Source organism: Macrobrachium rosenbergii, chromosome 1 (assembly GCF_040412425.1).
Source record: "Macrobrachium rosenbergii isolate ZJJX-2024 chromosome 1, ASM4041242v1, whole genome shotgun sequence".
Classification (NCBI taxonomy): Eukaryota; Metazoa; Arthropoda; class Malacostraca; order Decapoda; family Palaemonidae; genus Macrobrachium; species Macrobrachium rosenbergii.
The window spans coordinates 27,406,669-27,425,862 of record NC_089741.1 but is presented as its reverse complement, the minus strand read 5'-3'; the positions used below and the strand labels follow the sequence as shown (position 1 = coordinate 27,425,862).

General features: G+C 36.8%; 1 protein-coding gene across 1 annotated transcript; it reads left to right on the top strand.

Moving 5' to 3' along the window:
- Positions 1–4,306: 4,306 nt before the first annotated feature.
- Positions 4,307–18,278, top strand: LOC136845141 (uncharacterized). Its single transcript, XM_067115117.1, has 6 exons — positions 4,307–4,441; positions 7,340–7,447; positions 11,058–11,208; positions 13,016–13,201; positions 16,697–16,823; positions 17,529–18,278. The coding sequence occupies exons 2-6, from the start codon at positions 7,348–7,350 to the stop codon at positions 17,814–17,816; spliced, it is 852 nt and encodes a 283-aa protein (XP_066971218.1). The 5' UTR covers positions 4,307–4,441; positions 7,340–7,347; the 3' UTR covers positions 17,817–18,278.
- Positions 18,279–19,194: the final 916 nt, after the last annotated feature.

Genomic DNA, 19,194 nt, shown 5'->3' with positions numbered 1-19,194 from the left:
AATTCGCACAATACAGCCATCCTTTTTAATAAGACCTGTTTAAGAGAGGGTATATTTCCCCTCGTAATAATAATAATAATAATAATAATAATAATAATAATAATAATAATAATAATAATAATAATGGGTTTTGTTAACCAAAATGGCAGTTTCGACAGCATTTATTTTATATAGTAAATGCTGTTGAAACTGCCATTTTGTTTAACAAAACCTGTATTAAAGAAGGTCTTTTTCCTAATTTTACAATAATAATAATAATAATAATAATAATAGTAATAATAATAATAATAATAATAATAATGGGTTTTGTTAACCAAAATGGCAGTTTCAACAGCATTTATTTTATATAGTAAATGCTGTTGAAACTGCCATTTTGTGTAACAAAACCTGTATTAAAGAAGGTCTTTCCTAATTTTACAATAATAATAATAATAATAAAAATAATAATAATAACAATAGGTTTTGTTAACCAAAATGGCAGTTTCGACAGCATTTATTTTATATAGTAAATGCTGTTGAAACTGCCATTTTGTTTAAAAAACCTGTATTAAAGGTCTTTTTCCTAATTTTACAATAATAATAATAATAATAATAGCTTTTGTTAACCAAAATGACAGTTTCAACAGCATTTATTTTATATAGTAAATGCTGTTGAAACTGCCATTTTGTTTAAAAAACCTGTATTAAAGGTCTTTTTCCTAATTTTACAATAATAATAACAATAAAAATAATAATAATAACAATAGGTTTTGTTAACCAAAATGGCAGTTTCAACAGCATTTATTGTATATAGTAAATGCTGTTGAAACTGCCATTTTGTTTAACTAAACCTGTATTAAAGAAGGTCTTTTTCCTAATTATACAATAATAATAATAATAATAATAATAATAATAATAATAATATACTTCATTACGGTCATAACCACATACAAATACAGTATGCAAGTGCAATAGAAGGTTTAAAATACATGTAAGGTCATTCAATACCAAATACAGTTATAACAATAATAATATTAATAATAACAATACCTTGCTCCTGTCTATGGTTGCATAAAAATACAGCATGCAGATACAGTAGATGGTTGAGAATACATGCAAGGTCGTTCAGTTTCAAATACAGGTATCATCCAAGTATTCTTATAGTTCCTTAATATCAAGACCCCTGTCATTCTAACTCTGCTTTCATACCAATAACCAAGCAAGCATTTTGTTAGGCTTTTTTTTTATCTACTTCTTTTCTGAAACTTCCACATTATACGGTATTCATACCAGTCTGTATTCTCCAGTTCTCCCCACACGACCAGACCTCCTCCAGACTCTTTTGGCGACCTTTGACTTGTGTTTACGTTTTCAATGCGTTATTATTATTATTATTATTATTATTATTATTATTATTATTATTATTATTATTATTATTATTGTATTACCAGTAGTATAGGATTACGCATTATAGCCATAATTTGAAGAATTCTTCTGTAAGCACAAAGAAGAGTAGATTCCTTTTTTTTTAAACGCGTTTCTTCTTCTGTATTTCCGCGGATCGAACCCGTGCGATTCATATCGCCACGGCGCGGTGCCATACGAAGAGATGCCAAATGGGCCAAGACGGCTTGACAGACAGATGTCCGCGAGGCGCCATAATTCACCCGGAAACGAAACAGAATCAGAGACGACCGAGGAGCGTCCATTGAGCCCTAGACCCATCGGCCTAGAATCTCGGGGAGAAAACACCAGCCCGCGCAAAACTGGAACGGCCTTTTTGGGGGAGATTCCCGAATGCGTCCATAACCTCTTAAGTGAACTTCCATCGATGATAATGACATCAAGCTCCGTTAATAATGACAGTAACGACGGCGGAGAGAGTGATTTAGCTATCTCTGGAGGGGCTCGACCGCCGTTATTGAAGTAAGCCATCAGTGTTATGGATGGTGGCCCCGCGCACCCGGTGGCGCTGACTCCTCGCCCAATTTCAGCTGAACATAAAGACTTTCAATTCTCCGGAATTCTCCGGAGTCGATGTTATTTTATGTAATATTAAGTGATTTATGATAGCGCCGCCGCTGTTGACTCTCGTCCCACCAATATCCAAATTTTTTTATCCTTTTTTTTTATTCCCGGAATGGCGGGAAGAAGCTTATAGCCCGAGTCAGCAAAAAAGGAGAGATGCTTCCCTTGATAAATGGCCGAATATTCAGGACGCTATTTCACTACCTGACAACTGGTGAGGGTTCCAATGGGTGCAAATTGCCTTTTTTGAGATTCTCCTCTTCCATTCGTTTCTCTAACTCCCCCTCTCTCTCTCTCTCTCTCTCTCTCTCTCTCTCTCTCTCTCAGCCACGTTTATTCCTCTCGTACGCCCCTTTTCGGACTGAATAGAAGACTTTGGTTTCCTGAGTTAATTAAAAGTCTTGGCCTTGTTTCTCTTGCCAAGAAGTATTTTTTCTTTTTTTTTTTAGTTTTTTTTTGTGGGGAGGTTTTTGAAAGGGGGTCAGGGTGGGAAAGTAAGTCTTCTTCTTCTTCTTCTTCTTCTTCTTCTTCTTCTTCTTCTTCTTCTTCTTCTTCTTCCATGACTCGAAGGCAGCTGGAGGCGATTCAGGCAGACCACAGGAAAGCCCAGCTGACTGACAGCGTTCGGAAGAGATGCTGAAGAAGGCGTTTGGAAAAAACGAAATTTGTAAACTAGAGTAACGAGAATAGTCATAAAGGAATCGGGACTGAAAATGATAACTGGAAAAGCAAAAATCCAATTGGGGAAATCATTTTGAACTGATGGTCTTCCGAAGAAAGCTAAGAATTATGTAAACAGAATGTTGGACTAAAAAATAAAGGTAAAATTAAGACTTAAACTGACAAGAAATTTTATTCATCTGACTGTTAATTTCTTAAGTAAGAAGACAGAAATGAAAGTTTTGAAGGAACGATTAAGCAGAATACCAAGGACAAAATGAAAGCGGGTATAGAACATTTATTAAAAGGAAAGGCAAAGATAGAATAAGGGTGATAGTAAGAAGGAAAATATATATAACAATCCAGTACTTACGCTGGAATTTATTGCGGCCACCATCCCTTTATGCCAGCACGGACTCTTGCTGTTGATTTCAAAGTGCTTGGTTCAAATATTGGCAGTACACGACGTAACTTTTAAGCAGCGAACATTTTGTATAATTTTTAGATGATTAAAGTAGTTTAATACTTATTGCTTTAATAATGGATTCTTAAATTTATGAGCCATATACTCCTCTATCTCCTAAATATATAATAAAGAAACACCATTTTGGAAATACAAGGAATTTTAAGAATACCAAATGATTTTCGTAACATTATGCATTCATTAACTGTAATATCAGTTCTAATGAGATAAGATAACGCGAATATTACTGGACATTACACGATTAACGAAAATCCTATATTGATTTCATAATCAAACTTTTACGCGTCATGCTGTAATGACCTCCAATTTGTATAATTGACAGAACAAGTGAATTTAAAGGAATTTTTAAACCAATTAATATATATATACATATATATATATATATATATATATATATATATATATACATATATTTTCAAACTGCATCGCTCAGGTAAGCCAAGAGGGCTATGACAAGTTTCTTGACAGAAAGAAACTAAAAGTAAATTTTTGAAACTTTGAGTTCCTTACGCTGCTTGTGTGTGTGTGTGTGTGTGTATGTGTGTGTAAAGTGAGGAAGAGTTTTCGAGTTTGAAGATAGACTGAAAAACTCTTGAAACCAATTGACTTTCTTATGCTGCTTTCAATTTTTTATTTTGCAAGGAATACCTTTTGATGAAGTTTTTTTTCATTCAATTTTTACTCATTAATTCCTCGAACAACCTTTTGATATCATTTCGGATTGAATTAACTCTTTCTATTTTACTTTTTTGCCTCTGAGCAGCCCTGGTGCCCCAAATTTTACAAAGTTGTAAACCTACAAAGTTGTTAACCTTTACGGCGTCAATAACCTAGATGTTGTGACGCCAGTTCTAGTAGCCATAATCAGTCAGTGTTAACCTTTAACTGTTCAGCGTTGTTTTAAGAGACGAAGAATATGTTTAAAAGTTATAACATTGCAAGACTTCTAAGTTAAAAGCGACTGACTAGAATGTTGTGATTCTAAGTTAAAAGCGACTGATTAGAATGAGGGGAAGACGAAAGGTCGCTGAAAAATCAGCGGATAAGAGAACCTCATCAGTCTTCAGACTCAATGTCACTGCGAAGAGGCGAACTGAAGGTCAATTACTGCTTATCAGTCAGGGTAACTGATAAAACATCTAATTACAGCCACATAAGTACCTAAGAATAACAGAGCTTGACTCCGGGAAAGTGTGTGGTCCCAGTCATCAGCTAACACTAGGCACCATCGTTTGTACAGCTGTTCCAGAACAAGATCTTGTTATCATTCTGTTTGTTTTGCCCCAAAAGGTGAGTTTGGATTGAATTCTAAAGGTGAAATTGAGCAAGTATGTTCGTTCGGTGTTGTTTACGAAAACTAAAGCTCTTTTACGGGTTTTGTATTTTATTTACAAAATATATGGGTCTTTTCACACTTATGATACTGCATGTTGCTGGAAGCTGATTATTTATTTTATATATATATATATATATATATATATATATATATATATATATATACACACACACACATATATACATAAAAATACATTATATATATACATATATAAATAGGAAAAGCAAAAAGGGCTTTAAAAAGAATGCAGGTTCTAAGAACAGAAGCAGGAACATAATTCCAAAGCTTGACAGTAGAAGGAAAGAAATATTCACAGACGCATTGCATGTACATATGTAAAGATCATTATAGCCTAGTGTTTAGGATCCTCGCCTTACCAGCAGGAGGCTCTGGGTTCTAATCCCGAGTGTGCCTCTGTCGATCTATGCTGCGAATTGTGTACTTGGTTGTTAGTTATCTGTGTGGGTGACAAGAAATTGTGTAGAAGTCTTTGCAAGGAAAAATATTTTGAAGTATATATTGATATGAATAATATGATAAATAATATAGATATCAGTACAGAGCCTCGATGGCCAGTTCGGTAGAGCAGCAGCTTCGGACTTCATAGCGGTCTGTGGCGCGGGTTCAAATCCGCAGCCGACCGGTCAGAGAGGCGGACACTTTGCTATCCGTGTAGACACCCCAGGATTGTGTATGGAATCAACGGATAGGTTTGCTTAAAAGTAAATGGGTGTTACAGACTAATACACACACAAGCAAGGCCACTCCAACATCTAAAAACATAACAGACACCTCACACGTCTCGAACTGTCGACCTAACCGCTCAACTCTCCTCGCTGCTGGGAGAAAGGGAGCTGGTGATTGGTACGATACACGTACATGCGCTACCGGAGTCTAAGCGATGTCAGGCAGGGCAGCCGCTCGAGACTACGGTTCGCCCCAAAGCCAAATCAAAGTCCTTCAAAAGAGGGCATCGTGCTTACCCCATACAAAAAATGGGAAAAAAGCACGTTAAAAGAAAACAAAAAAATATGGATATCAGTACAGATGTCCAAGAATGGAAATGCTTGACTCAATTCATCATTTAGTTATTGGAAAGTCAAATTACAGGATCAATTCTTACATGAATCATAGTTGAAGAGGCAGTATGAGAATTGCTGAAGTTTTAGGGAAGAATAAAAATTAGAGTTGTATTATATGATGAGTATCGACGGCTAAGTAAAATGAAGGATAAAAAAGTCATCATACATATATATTTATTTTTTGATGCACGTTTGAGGGGTGACAGTGTCTGAAAGTGAGAATATGAGAGTGAAGAAGACAGTACCATTGTTGTCCATAAATCAGGGAAAGGTAAAGAAGAATAGAAGAATGGTGAAAGATACGAGTAAAATGTTATCATTCTCATTTCTTTCTTTGCTTTCGTTAGCTGATAATTCGTACTCAGAGACAGGTAGACTGAGAATCTGTGAAAGGCCGAGACATTATTGCATCTCCGTGTCTGTTGATCTCTTATTTCCTTATCGACGATTCCATGAGCTAGCTGACTTATCAGCGTCCTAGCAACGATCAGAAAACAAGACTCTCTCGCGATAAGAGAACTGGAGATAACAAGTAAAAAATGCGAGTTTTCTCTACAGCGTATAATCAAGGCCACCGAAAATAGATCTATCACTCGGTGGTCTCGGTATAATGCTGTATGAGCCGCGGTCCGGTGGCGGCCTATCTTATATCGCTGCCAGAAGCACGAGTGTGGCTAACTTTAACCTTAAAATAAAATAAAAACTACTGAGGCTAGAGGGCTGCAATTTGGTATGTCTGATGATTGGAGGGTGGATGATCAACCTGCCAATTTGCAGCCCTCTAGCCTCGGTAGTTTTTCTGAGGACGGACAGGAGAAGTGCGGACAGAAAAAGTGCGGACAGAAAAAGTGCGGACGCACAAAGCCATCTCGGTAGTTTTCTTCTACAGAAAAATGAAAATGTACGATAGCCTGGAGAAGAGACTCCAGGTATAATCTCGCCCAAGGTCAGATTGGTGTATTTTCATTCCGTCAACAGAATGATAATCTGGGGTACGATTAGCGATGGTTTCGTTGTTTTGAATCCCTCTTATCAAAATGTTATCAAGAGAAAGCTTTCGTTAATTGTGTTTTTTGACGAGTCAGGCGAGGAGGTAATGGAGGCTAAAGAGATGCGAGTGATTTTTCAATGTCTTATAATGAACTTTTATTATTATTATTATTATTATTATTATTATTATTATTATTATTATTATTATTATTATTATTATTATTATTATATGCCCCTGTGTGCCTGCATCGAAATCTTTGGGCTTAGATTTGGAGGCCCGCATGTGGGCTTATTTTCAAGCACAGTTGCCTGTGGCGTGCATGTGCGTCTACGTTTATCAGTGTGCTTTTTATGATAATTTTTATAATAAACATATTAGCATATACATATGTTTCGTATTCAGTAGTAACTAGTTCAGTATACACAAACACATTCGCATATGCATATGTATTATATGTATGTGTGTGTGTGTGTGTGTGTGTGAGAGAGAGAGAGAGAGAGAGAGAGAGAGAGAGAGAGAGAGAGAGAGAGAGAGAGAGAGAGAGTGTGGTCTGGTACCTTGCTGTATCTGATAATGTTCTGTGGATATATATATACATATATATCATTATATACGATATATATATATATATATATATATATATATATATATATATATTGTATATAATTATATACATGTATATATATGTATGTATATATATATGTGTGTGTGTGTTACTTATATCAATATGAGTTTATGCACGTCATGGTTATATTAATCAGTATTTCTTTCTTAAACAGGAATCACAATGGTCAAATTGAAGGTCTTTCTGTTCCTTATGCTAATGGTATCAGTCCCCACGAACTGCGAAGACGCCAATGAAGAACTCGAACAAGAGCCTGACTCAGGTGAGAAGAAATGATTGAGTTGGATGAAACTGGAACATATTTCTTTGACGAAAAGTAAAAATCATTGACACTCGACTATCTTCATTGTATCGTTCTGACTACATAAATTTATTGGTTACTTTTTTTAAATGCAGCAAAAGAAAGTACAATTGTTCAGCTTCAAAATGGCGCCGAATCCAGCATTCTGTTATGAAAAGTAAATTTACAGCAGTGATTAAAAGAAAATTATCATAAGCCCATAAGCGTAAAAAGTTAAGTATATCTTAGTTTAGCCAGACCACCGAGCTGGTTAACAGCTCTCCTAGGGCTGGCCCGAAGGATTGGATTTATTTTACGTGGCTAAGAACCAGTTGGTTACCTAGCAACGGGACCTACAGCTTATTGTGAAATGCGAACCACATTATAACGAGAAATGAATTTCTATCACCAGAAATAAATTCCTCTTATTCTTCATTGGCCGGTCGGAGATTCGAACTCGCGACCAGCAGAGTGCTAGCTGAGAACGAAACCCACTTGCCCAACGAGGAACTACCACAAGCGTAAAGACTGAATAGTCTGCTTTACTGCAGCTGACTTTTGGACCCCCCCTCCCCCCTCCCCCCAAAAGAAAAAACGTTCTAATGGTTGAGATGTATGCCTAATGAAATATGGTTATTTGGGTGTATTTTCATATATATTTTTTTTTTTAGAATTTGGCATTGATTTTTTTTTCTAAGCCGTTAACATAGTTTGTTGAACTTAGGGGTGGGAAGGGGCGGAGGGACAGGAAGGGGAGTAGGAACGCCCCCAAAAATATATATGTAGCCTATATGTATTAATTACTAGTTATTTTTGCAATAGCGTTTTCAGAACTGCCTCCTTGACACGACAATGCATGCACGTAAAGCCCCTTAGGGAGGTGGTGCCACCAGTGCACCCCACGTGGTGCACTGTAGGCAATATTAAAAGTTGTAGCATCCCTTCGACTTTTCAGCCTGTGCTTTACCTCCACTCCGCTTCCTTTCTTCCATCTTGCTGTCCAACCAATCCAGTAGTATTAGTAGTAGTAGTCGGGATATGCCTTTGAAACGGCTCCCTCAAGTACCCCTGATGAACCCCGTAGGAGTTTAGTGCCTTTAGTGCACCTCACGCGGTGCACTGCAGGTATTAAGGTTCTTTGCAGCGCCCCTTCGGCCCCTAGCCGCAATCCATTTCGTTCCTTTTACTGTACCTCCCGTCAAGTCCTGTATCAAATAACCTGTGAGTGTTGAGTCCATATAATTGTAATTAACATGCATTAGATTCATAATGCACGACAGATTTTCAGATGCAGCAGCAGATTAAAACACCGGTTTGTTAACGATGCAAGTTCCAGAATCTCGGAAGACGGAAGATACAAACAGAATTATTATCTTTTCACTTCCGAGGGCAGAAGACTTTGTGAAAATTACTTCCAAATTCATTGTAAAATGTCAAAGTATCATACATTTCGCTTTTGTCATTGGAAAAGAATCAAACGCAACAGCAGAATGTTCAGAAAGAGTTCTCCAAAACCAAAAGAATAGCCTTCATTATAAAAAGGTTCATCATCATCTGTAGTGGATTAAGGCCAGAGCAAGATTTTAATGCCGACCAGAAATTGAGTCAGAAGGGAGGCACTGAATGTCCCCAGCTGATTCTGAGTATCGGTGCCACTTGCTGATATCCCGAGCTAATTCAACAATTAGCAGTGCACATTCTTAATATTCATTTGCAGATTCTGGGCAAAAGATTCTCAGTAAACGTTTCTTGGTATGCAGCAGTATATTATTCTTTAGGAATAACATATCCTTCCGAAAATTGGCTTACTCTCTTTACACGTGAAAGTAAATTGTGAATAAGAGAGTAACAAAATACTTTAATCTTTTTTGTACACAGCAACTTCTTAAAGACGCCACTAACGTTCAGTTATACCTGCGCAGTTATGCTTGTACAGTCGGCCTGTGCAGGCAAAACAGAGGCCACTAACGTTCAGTTATACTTGCGCAGTTATGCCTGCACAGTCGGCCTGTGCAGGCAAAACTGAACCCACTAACGCTCAGTTATATCTGCACAGTCGGCCTGCGCAGGCAAAGCTGAAGCCACTAACGCTCAGTTATACCTGCGCAGATATGCCTGCACAGTCGGCCTACGCAGGCAAAACTGAACCCACTAACGTTCAGTTTTACCTGCACAGGTATAACTGCAAACGTAAAACTGAACGTTAGTGGGTTCAGTTTTGCATGCGCAGGCCGACTGTGCGGGCATATCTGCGCAGGCATAACTGAGCGTTAGTGGCTTCAGTTTTGCCTGCGCAGGCCGACTGTGCAGGTATAACTGAGAGTAGTGGCTTCAGCTTTGCCTGCAAAGGCCGATTGTGCAGGCATAACTGCACAGGTATAACTGAGCGGTAGTGGCGGCTTCTAGGAAGGATTAATTTTTCCAAATATTAGCCTGCAACGCTGTGATCAAGTGTAAGCATTTGTTTCCTCATAGCAAAAAAAAAAAAAAAGCAGAATTGGAAACAGTTTGCAAAATTAAATAATAGTGCATTGTACCTTCACGCGCCTTGTGAGGATGAAGAAGACAGATTTCAATTATTTGAATCTTCGTTCTCTCAATCAGTTACGCTTATGAAAACAAGCGGACGGTACAGGGTAATTGCAGCGTCCATCGTGACGAAGATATCTGACACCCAACGAAAGTTTATGGAATAGAAGGTTGCGCGCGCCGGTCCGCGATACAGATATGCACTGCGCATGCTCACTGCAACGGTCCCCCTACTTGAGGATGTCGCGCAGTTGGAACTTCAAAAGATCAAGCGAAGATGCAATCCATTCACTACCATAATACTATTCTGCTTGCATTTTAGTACATTTGTATGTATTTATTTATTTATTTGTTTTTTTTTTTTTTTTTTTTTTAATAAGTGAGATCTTTCTGTATTTCCCTTTAACTCCTCTCACTTCTTCCTAACGAACAACATAATATTCTTTGAAAGTTTGAACTTCAAGTCAGTGGCCTCTTGTGGACTTGTTACATAAGCAGATTTCTGTTTGAGTAAACTTCATCTTCAGCGCTTCACTATTTATGAAAACAAGATTTATTTAGAAAAAGGGGCTGGTTTGATAAAAAGAAAAAAATTGGAAATTCTTTCAAGAAAATGTACTGCTACGAATTAGAAAAAAGGAAATGAGGTATATATATATATATATATATATATATATATATATATATATATATATATATATATATATATATATATATATATATATATATATATATATATATATATATATATGTATATATATATATATACATTATATATATATATACACATACATTATATAGATATATACATGATATGTATGTATGCATATATATATATATATATATATATATATATATATATATATATATATATATATAAGCAACAAATATCGTTTATGTCGAATTCACTATACCTTGGGAATAACTTATTCCCAGAGAGAATTATAATTGATAAGTGATTTGGTTTGTGTGTGTGTGTGTGTGTGTGAAGCTGTCTTGTTCCCTGAAGATTGCTGAAAATTCAGAGCAGTGAATAATGAATCTCATTTCGTTGTATCCACAGGATCAAACGACAACCTGGATAGTGGGTACGATGGAAATAATCCATCTCTTCATGTCCTTATTGAAGCCGCGTTAAAAAAACTCTTACAGAAATATGAAGGCCTCCACATCCCTGCTCTGCCGACGCTCTCATATGATAATGGCGGTGCAAGGTAAGTGGCGAGAAAGACCTATTTGTTCTTGTTGAAATGACGGGAAGCAGCGACAGAACAACAGGGGTAAAACGAATGTCAGAATCCCGTCGTCTTGTTTATAAGCTGACTTAAGTCAGTGGCTTGCGAACAGATCTCATTCGCTGCACGACAGTGAATTATCTTATTATTATTTTTTTTTTTTCACCTTACTGGAAGAGAGTTGACAGTTCTATACTACTGTGATATTGATTTTCAATTTCCTTCTGCTGCGACTTAAAACTGATTTATAGAATCTCATGAATGTTAGAAAAATAGTGCAGGAATGAAAATGAATGGTCACTAAATGCATCTACGATTTCACTTAGCCGGTCCGCAGGTGTAGTGGTTAGTGTCTTAACATGCCACTCAGATGTTGCGGGTTCGCGTCTCCCCACAGGGCGATGAAAAATCACTGGCTCTGTGTCGTGATCAGTTACTGCTGCAGTGTGAGGTTGAAACCAACATTCTTTGGAAGCTTGAATTTCAAGTCAGTGGCCCCTTTGGTGGCCTTGTTCCATGTAAATGGGTTTCGTCTACTGAATAATAATAATAATAATAATAATAATAATAATAATAATAATAATAATAATAACAATAATAATAATAACAATCCCCAAAACTTTATTCCTGAACGCCCATCTTGAAGAAAAACCATTTACAGCTCACCTATTCTCCTGTTCTGGAACGGAAGAATATAATGTCAATTTAAGTGATCTGGCTTAAAAATTAAAAGGATGCTGCCGTGGCAAGTGCCTTTGTTAAATTGTTAAATCAGGCTTCGGTTATGGCACTGAAAATACTCGGTTAAATTTACTTCTGACAACGCGAACCCTTATGGAATCTGCTAGATTTGTTCATTAGGGTCAGAAATGTTAAATTGATTTTGGCTTCCTGATTATAGTAGGGCTTGAATCTGTTCCAGGCACCCAACGGGTGAAAAACCATGGGCATAGGCAGGGTGGGGCAAGGCGTGAATGCACTTGACCCCTCTCCCCTGCAAATTTTGGGCAGGTGGGACCAATTAAATCACGAAAATTATTAAAGCAAAGAAATATAATTAATGCATGACAAACCACAATATACTTGTATTTCCACCCCTTTGCAAAGCTCAGCTTGTATTTCTATCGTTTTGCAATATCTAACGTGCAATTCTAATCCTTTGCAGCAATTCTTTTAATTCCAATCCTTTGCAAAGTTTATCCTGTATTTTTACTCCTTTGTGGTATTTGATGCGTATTCCCGCTTGTTTGTAGCATTTAAGCTTTATTTCTGCTCCTTTACAGCGATTCTTGCAACTCCACTCCTGTGCAGTGTTCAGCTTGTATTTCCACTCCTCTGTAACGTTTAACATTTATTTCCATTCCTTTGTCACGTTTAACATGTATTTCCACTCCTTTGTAAAGTGTAAAATGTATTTCCACTTCTTTGTAACTTATAACATTTATTTCCAGCCTTTTGTAACGTTTAACATGCATTTCCACTCCTTTGTAGCGCTCAACATTTATTTCCAATCTTTTGTAATGTTCAACATGTATTTCCACTCCTTTGTAACGTTTAACATATTTCCACTCCTTTGTAGCGTTCAACATTTATTTCCACTCTTTTGTAACGTTCAACATGTATTTCCACTCCTTTGTAACGTTTAACATATTTCCACTCCTATGTAACGTTAACATGTATTTCCATTCCTTTGTAAAGTGTAACATTTATTTCCACTCCTTTGTAACGTTCAACATGCATTTCCACTCCTTTGTAAAGTGTAACATTAATTTCTACTCCTTTGCAGCGTTGCCCTCTCCTTGTCCGATATTACGCTGAGTGGGACTCTTGATATGAAAGTCAAAATTTTGAACCAAAGAAAAGAAAACTTGAAATTTTCGGTGACTTTTGACAAAGTGTCCCTAGACGTGGGCAAGTATAGCTCGGGAGGACACCTCTTAAACTTACCTTTCGCTGGAAAAGGACCTTTGCTGTAAGTATGGTTCGAGTGTCAAGTACCTTAACTTCTCTCTCTCTCTCTCATACATACATATATACGTGTATATATAATGTATGAAAATGTACTATTTTGTATGTTGGGGTGGGGGGCGTATAGCCCGTGTAAATGTTTAGCAAGGATCCTGCCTGTAAGTAAGGCTTCTCTCTTTCCATATATTTTATTGATATAAGCATCCTTCGTCGTGAATGCACACTTTTACAGGTATCATTATATATATATATATATATATATATATATATATATATATATATATATATATATATATATATATATATATATATATATATATATATATATATATATTCCACACATCGGAGGGCACTATAGTAGGCATGAGAAGGGCGCAGGAACACATACAGAACCAGTACACACATTTATTCGTCTACGCGTTTCTTGTCCCGTGGTCACATCATCAGGACATCATCTACAGTTATAAATTAAAAAGGGACATTCAGCATAAATAGTTAAAAGTAAATATACACAAAACATAAAAAAACTTAAAATAGAAAATCAGTTGAACTTAAACAATCGCACTTAAATACATTTACACATTAAAGAACCAATAAAAGAAAACTTAAAATGAACTTAATAAAAACTGAGCTTAATAAAAGGAACTTAAAATAAACTTAAAAGGTAGAGCAGAAGGCGCACCTCTCAGGATGAAAGAGGAAAACACACTAAAAGAAAACAGCATAAAAACAGGGGGAGGAGGCGGACAAATGTAAACAAACAATCGCATCATGCTATGAACAGGGGAACAGCCGATGATTGGCAATTTAGCGCCGGTACAATTCTTTTGATGTTGAGACTTTCCAAGAGAAGCAGTTCTCCAGGTTCCTTAGCTTGGCCAATTATTCTGAAGTTGTTGTATTTTATTGGCGTCTTGCAACCTCTAGCGTGGGATCTTATATTTGAAAGTTCGGGATTAGATAATCTGCAACCCGTACGATAACTCACGCCCATGTGAGAATCGGCCCTGACCTTGAGGAGACGCCGAGTCGAACCAACGTAATTCCCGGAACTACATCTGGGGCACTTGTACTCATATACGACGCTCGACGTCATCAAGGGACAGAGCCGATCCTTGAAGGGAAACAAAGAACCAATGGTTTTAGGATTTTTTGGTATTAATATAATGTCAAGAGCACCAATATGTTTTTGAATAATTTTAGAAAGCTCCTAAGCAAAATTTTGATTGTTAGGTAAAAAACAGAGGCTTGCATATATAGTAAGTTTAGGTACATTACATTTAGGCATTAAGGGTGCAAGTTTTTTATCAAGAACTTTTCTAATAACCTTAAATATTAAACGGGCAGGGAAACAGTTGTTATGAAAGTACTGCTTAAGGAAGAGAATCTCAGAATGAAAAGAAAGCCAGTTAGAAGTTAGAGATAGAGCCCGATGTACTAAGGTATGAACAGAGTTAATTTTAAAGTTAATAAAACAAGAACTATAAAAATTGGAGCCCAGTCCGGTGAATGTACTTTTCCTAAAAATAGTCGTATTAAAATTGTCATTATCTCTGGTAACTAAAACATCAAGGAAAGCCAACTTACCGTCTTGTTCCTTTTCTATAGTAAAATTAATATTATTGTGAAAGTTGTTGGCTAGGTTTAAAAATCTATCAGCATCATACTCATTTTTCAGTAGAACGAATGTGTCGTCTATGTACCTGGCGTAAAATAAGGGCAGAAAGACAAGGGGCACTCTTCCATTATGTGCTCCTCCAGGAGCACATGAAAATATTAGCAAAGGTGGGGCCGAGAGGAGACCCCATCGCCATCCCATCGATCTGTTTAAAAAGTTGGTTATTGAAAACAAATGCCGTGTCCAGCACGGCTAACTCTAAGAGTGTTTTAAAAGATTCATAATTAAAATTACAATATATAAAATCACGAGTGGGGAACAATTTGGTTAAAATAAGATCAGTGGTCTCCCTCACAGGAACGTTAGTGTAATTGTATTTAAGTGCGATTGTTTAAGTTCAACTGATTTTCTATTTTAAGTTTTTTTATGTTTTGTGTATATTTACTTTTAACTATTTATGCTGAATGTCCCTTTTTAATTTATAACTGTAGATGTTGTCCTGATGATGTGACCACGGGTCAAGAAACGCGTAGACGAATAAATGTGTGTACTGGTTCTGTATGTGTTCCTGCGCCCTTCTCATGCCTATATATATATATATATATATATATATATATATATATATATATATATATATATATATGTATATATATATATATGCACATACATACATACATAAATACACGCTGTTATTCACAAAGGTTAAATTATACAGAGGGGATGGTTTTAGGAGGTGTTAACTATATGTAACTCAGTGAGTCTTTTGGGCTGAAGTTGCTGGCCCCTTACCCCTCTCTAGTGTGATCGCAAACAAATGCAGTTGCCTAAATACCAGGTACCTTAAATACTGCTTAGGTCAACAGAAATACATTGGGATATAATGGAACTTACCCAAAGAATTCTAGCTCTCCTTGGAAATCGGACCCCAGACCTTGCACTGTGCCTACGCAAGAAACTCATCAACAGCACTTCGAAACTCCTTACTAAATGCTGCACCATTCACCTCTAATATGCATACTCTGTTGCTTACTAAGTGGTGTAGCCCCGCCTGTCCAGTAGCTCTTTCATTACATTTATCCTCACTTTCCTAGTTCTTACTCTGACTCATTCCTTCTAACACTTCTGAATGTTAGCTCTTTTCATCAAGAGGTTCGAATCCTAGTTGGCGCAGAAGAACTTAACAGTTATAATAAACTTTGGGTGTTGTACCCAAGGTACAATGACTTCGATATTTCAGAGTATTTTGGATGTATATATATATGTGTGTGTATACATACATATATATATATATATATATATATATATATATATATATATATATATATATATATATATTCTGCCATCTGTTTGGAATAGAATCTATAATCCACATTAAGTCTCCTATCATGTTTAGCACCTTAACCCACTTACGGGACCCTTAGTAGGGCTAACCACAGTACAGCAGAGTTTGTTTGTTTGTTTGTAAGCCAACTGTTCAAGCGACACTAGACCCAAGGGGCACTTGGATGGGAGATGTGTTCCTCAAGTCCCTCCAGCAATTTGGTAATAAGGGTTGAGGATGTCTCATACCTTTAGCATATCTAATTCGTGTTGAATTGTTTGTAAGTTGGTTTACTGTACTCTTCATGCCTGTTTAAGTACAGTATGATATAAAATCAGTAAAGTACCGTACTTTTTTTTCATCCCGAAACACTATACGTACAATGCTATATGTTCAGAATAGGCACGCAAAACAAAATTTGAACTTACGGGTGGAGTGCTCTGAACGCAATTTTAATTTATGATCCCGTTTATTGGAATCTCTGAATGTTTGTAAGTTGAATGTTCGTAAGTAGGGTACTGTCTGTATTTAATTAATTGTATCCCTTCTCCGTCAAACAGGATTGCAATCCACAAGTTAAAAATTTCAGTGGAAGTCACCTTGGCAACGAGTAATAATGGCGGATTTTGTGTTGGAGACATCTTTGGCCTTCCCATCCAGCTGACTTTAGATCAACGGCGGTTGGAGGTAAGTGTTTTGCTCTCCTTGGGAATTACGCTTTGCTTTGTTGAGTATTATCTCTCATTATGTGACGCATTCCGAGTGAAGAGGTCCCTTTGAGAGCATTAGATACCACATGTAATCTAGCTTAATGGCAGTAAACATCAGTCAATTATTTCCATAAAATAGTCTCCCTTACAGCTTGTCTATCGATGCTAGTATCTTCTTTAACAAGTCTTGAATGATGTGATATTCATCCTCGTAGCTATATTGACAAGGTTCCTTTATTCATCCAAAGATTGTCCTGAAACTCAAAGTGCAATTAAGTGCTATCATTGAAACCCAAGACCTAACCAAAATAGGGTCTTAATGAAGAGGGAGTGTCCATGAATCTTTTTAAAGAAGGATAAACCGTAGCTATAGTTGAAGAGTAATAAGGACAGCAAGAGTATAATAGTACCAGCAAGGTTTATAAGGACAAAATTTCCGTTATTGAGAACATTTACGATAATAGTAGTGGTGGTAGTAAGTTAATGTATGAGTAAGCTGTCAAGGAAGAAGACTCGGAGATTAACTTGAGTAAATCTTGCAGTAAGCGCAACTATTGTTTTCTTATCTGATGCTGTATTTTCATTATATTAGATTATGAATTAAGAGATGCTGAAACATTTAAGATGAATGTTATTCCTCGCATTCAGTAGAAGTCTCACAGCCTGTCCATCCCTTTCACAGGTCAAGTTCTCTAACATGAACCCAGGAGCAGACCAGGGTCAACTCATCAACCTAGTCCTGTCCTCTTTTGGCCCTGACATCCTAGATTACTTGAATATCCTGCTGAAGGGCAAGGACAAGGAAGTTGCCGACAGGATTGTTGTGGATGTCGTCAACACAGTACTCTGTCCTGGCTGGGTCAGCAACAATCCCCTGGATGACAGAGACGAAATGGCCGAATACTTGAGCACCATCTTCCAGCACTTCGTCGAGGCTCTGAAAGTGCCTGGTCAAGGCTTTGAAATCTAGTGAAAGTGCAGTGGTTGATCCTTAAGTTCCCCCTGTTGGAACTTGCGTCTGGGATAGGTGATAAAAGACTTGTGTAAGTTTTATTCTCTGTTATGTGTAATGTGGATTTCTGTGATTTGACGGACAACTGAATGACAGTTTTGATTCCAGTTGTACAGATACTTAGAAGAGGAGACGCAAAATGGTACACTTTTTCAAACATGTCTTGACGAAACACACGAGATTTACCATTAACTTCAGGTTTTTTTTTTCAGCAACAGTGACTAGCAAGTTTTGGTTAACTGAAGACAAATTAAACTATGTAAATTATAAAAGGAACAAGTAATGGATCCTTAAGTATAGATATCTTCAATAATTGTCGTGCATAAATGTTTTAGACTGACTTTTAATTATGTTATGATTCTACATGTCATTACTGTTGATCAAGCAAAAAAATTGGACATAAAGATGATGTTTGGTAAAGATTGGTTTTATTTAATATGGTTATCCGGGCCACATACTGGGATGATTCCTTCAGCTAATGTACTGTACATAGTCCCTATGTTATGATGTTACATTGGAGAAGAGAGAAGAGAAGGGTAACTTAGTCTCTTGACTTTCGAGTCACATTACATCACTGTGTCCACATTGTATTCAGAAATGGTTCAGTTCGAGAATGGTTCCATGTAATTTATTTCATTCAAGAATGGTTCCATGTAACTTATTGTCTTGGCTTTCAAGTCACATTCTACAGTATGTGACTGTCCACATTCATGAAGGTTTTTCCACATAAGATAACTGGAACTGATGATCTAAGGAGTGGGTTTTCCTTGTCCATGGAAGGATTCTCAACTTACGGCCATGTCTCACAACATGAACAATAATTTTATGAAAACACGTTTGATTTTCTTTCATCAAGCATAACTAAGCCTAAAAACTAAGAACTACACTTGTTGAAGATGCATGTTGCATTAATTTTTGGTCAGTTTCTTTCATCAAGCACCACTAAACTTGAAAACTAAGAACTTCACTTGTTAAATATGTATGTTGCATTAATTTTTTGGTCAGTAAGTTATTCCACCCTTACCTTTTCTGAGAAGCTCCTCTGAATCCAAAATCTTCTAACAGGTTGTTACCAAAGTTGAGGTTATCAAGTCCTATCACAGAAGCTTTCACCCAAGTCCTTTAGCATAGGCTACTAATACAGGTCCTTATCAGGACTTTTCACTAGCGCTCTTTAGCATGTTCTGCTTCTGTAAACCTCCAAGAGGATCTAGTACCAGGGTCCTTTGCAATTTATCCTAGTTACCAGTTTGTATTTCTCACTAGAAACCTCTCCACGATGCTGGAAATTGTGAGACTTCAGGAATGTGCAAAACTAGTTGTAATGCAAAGGTTC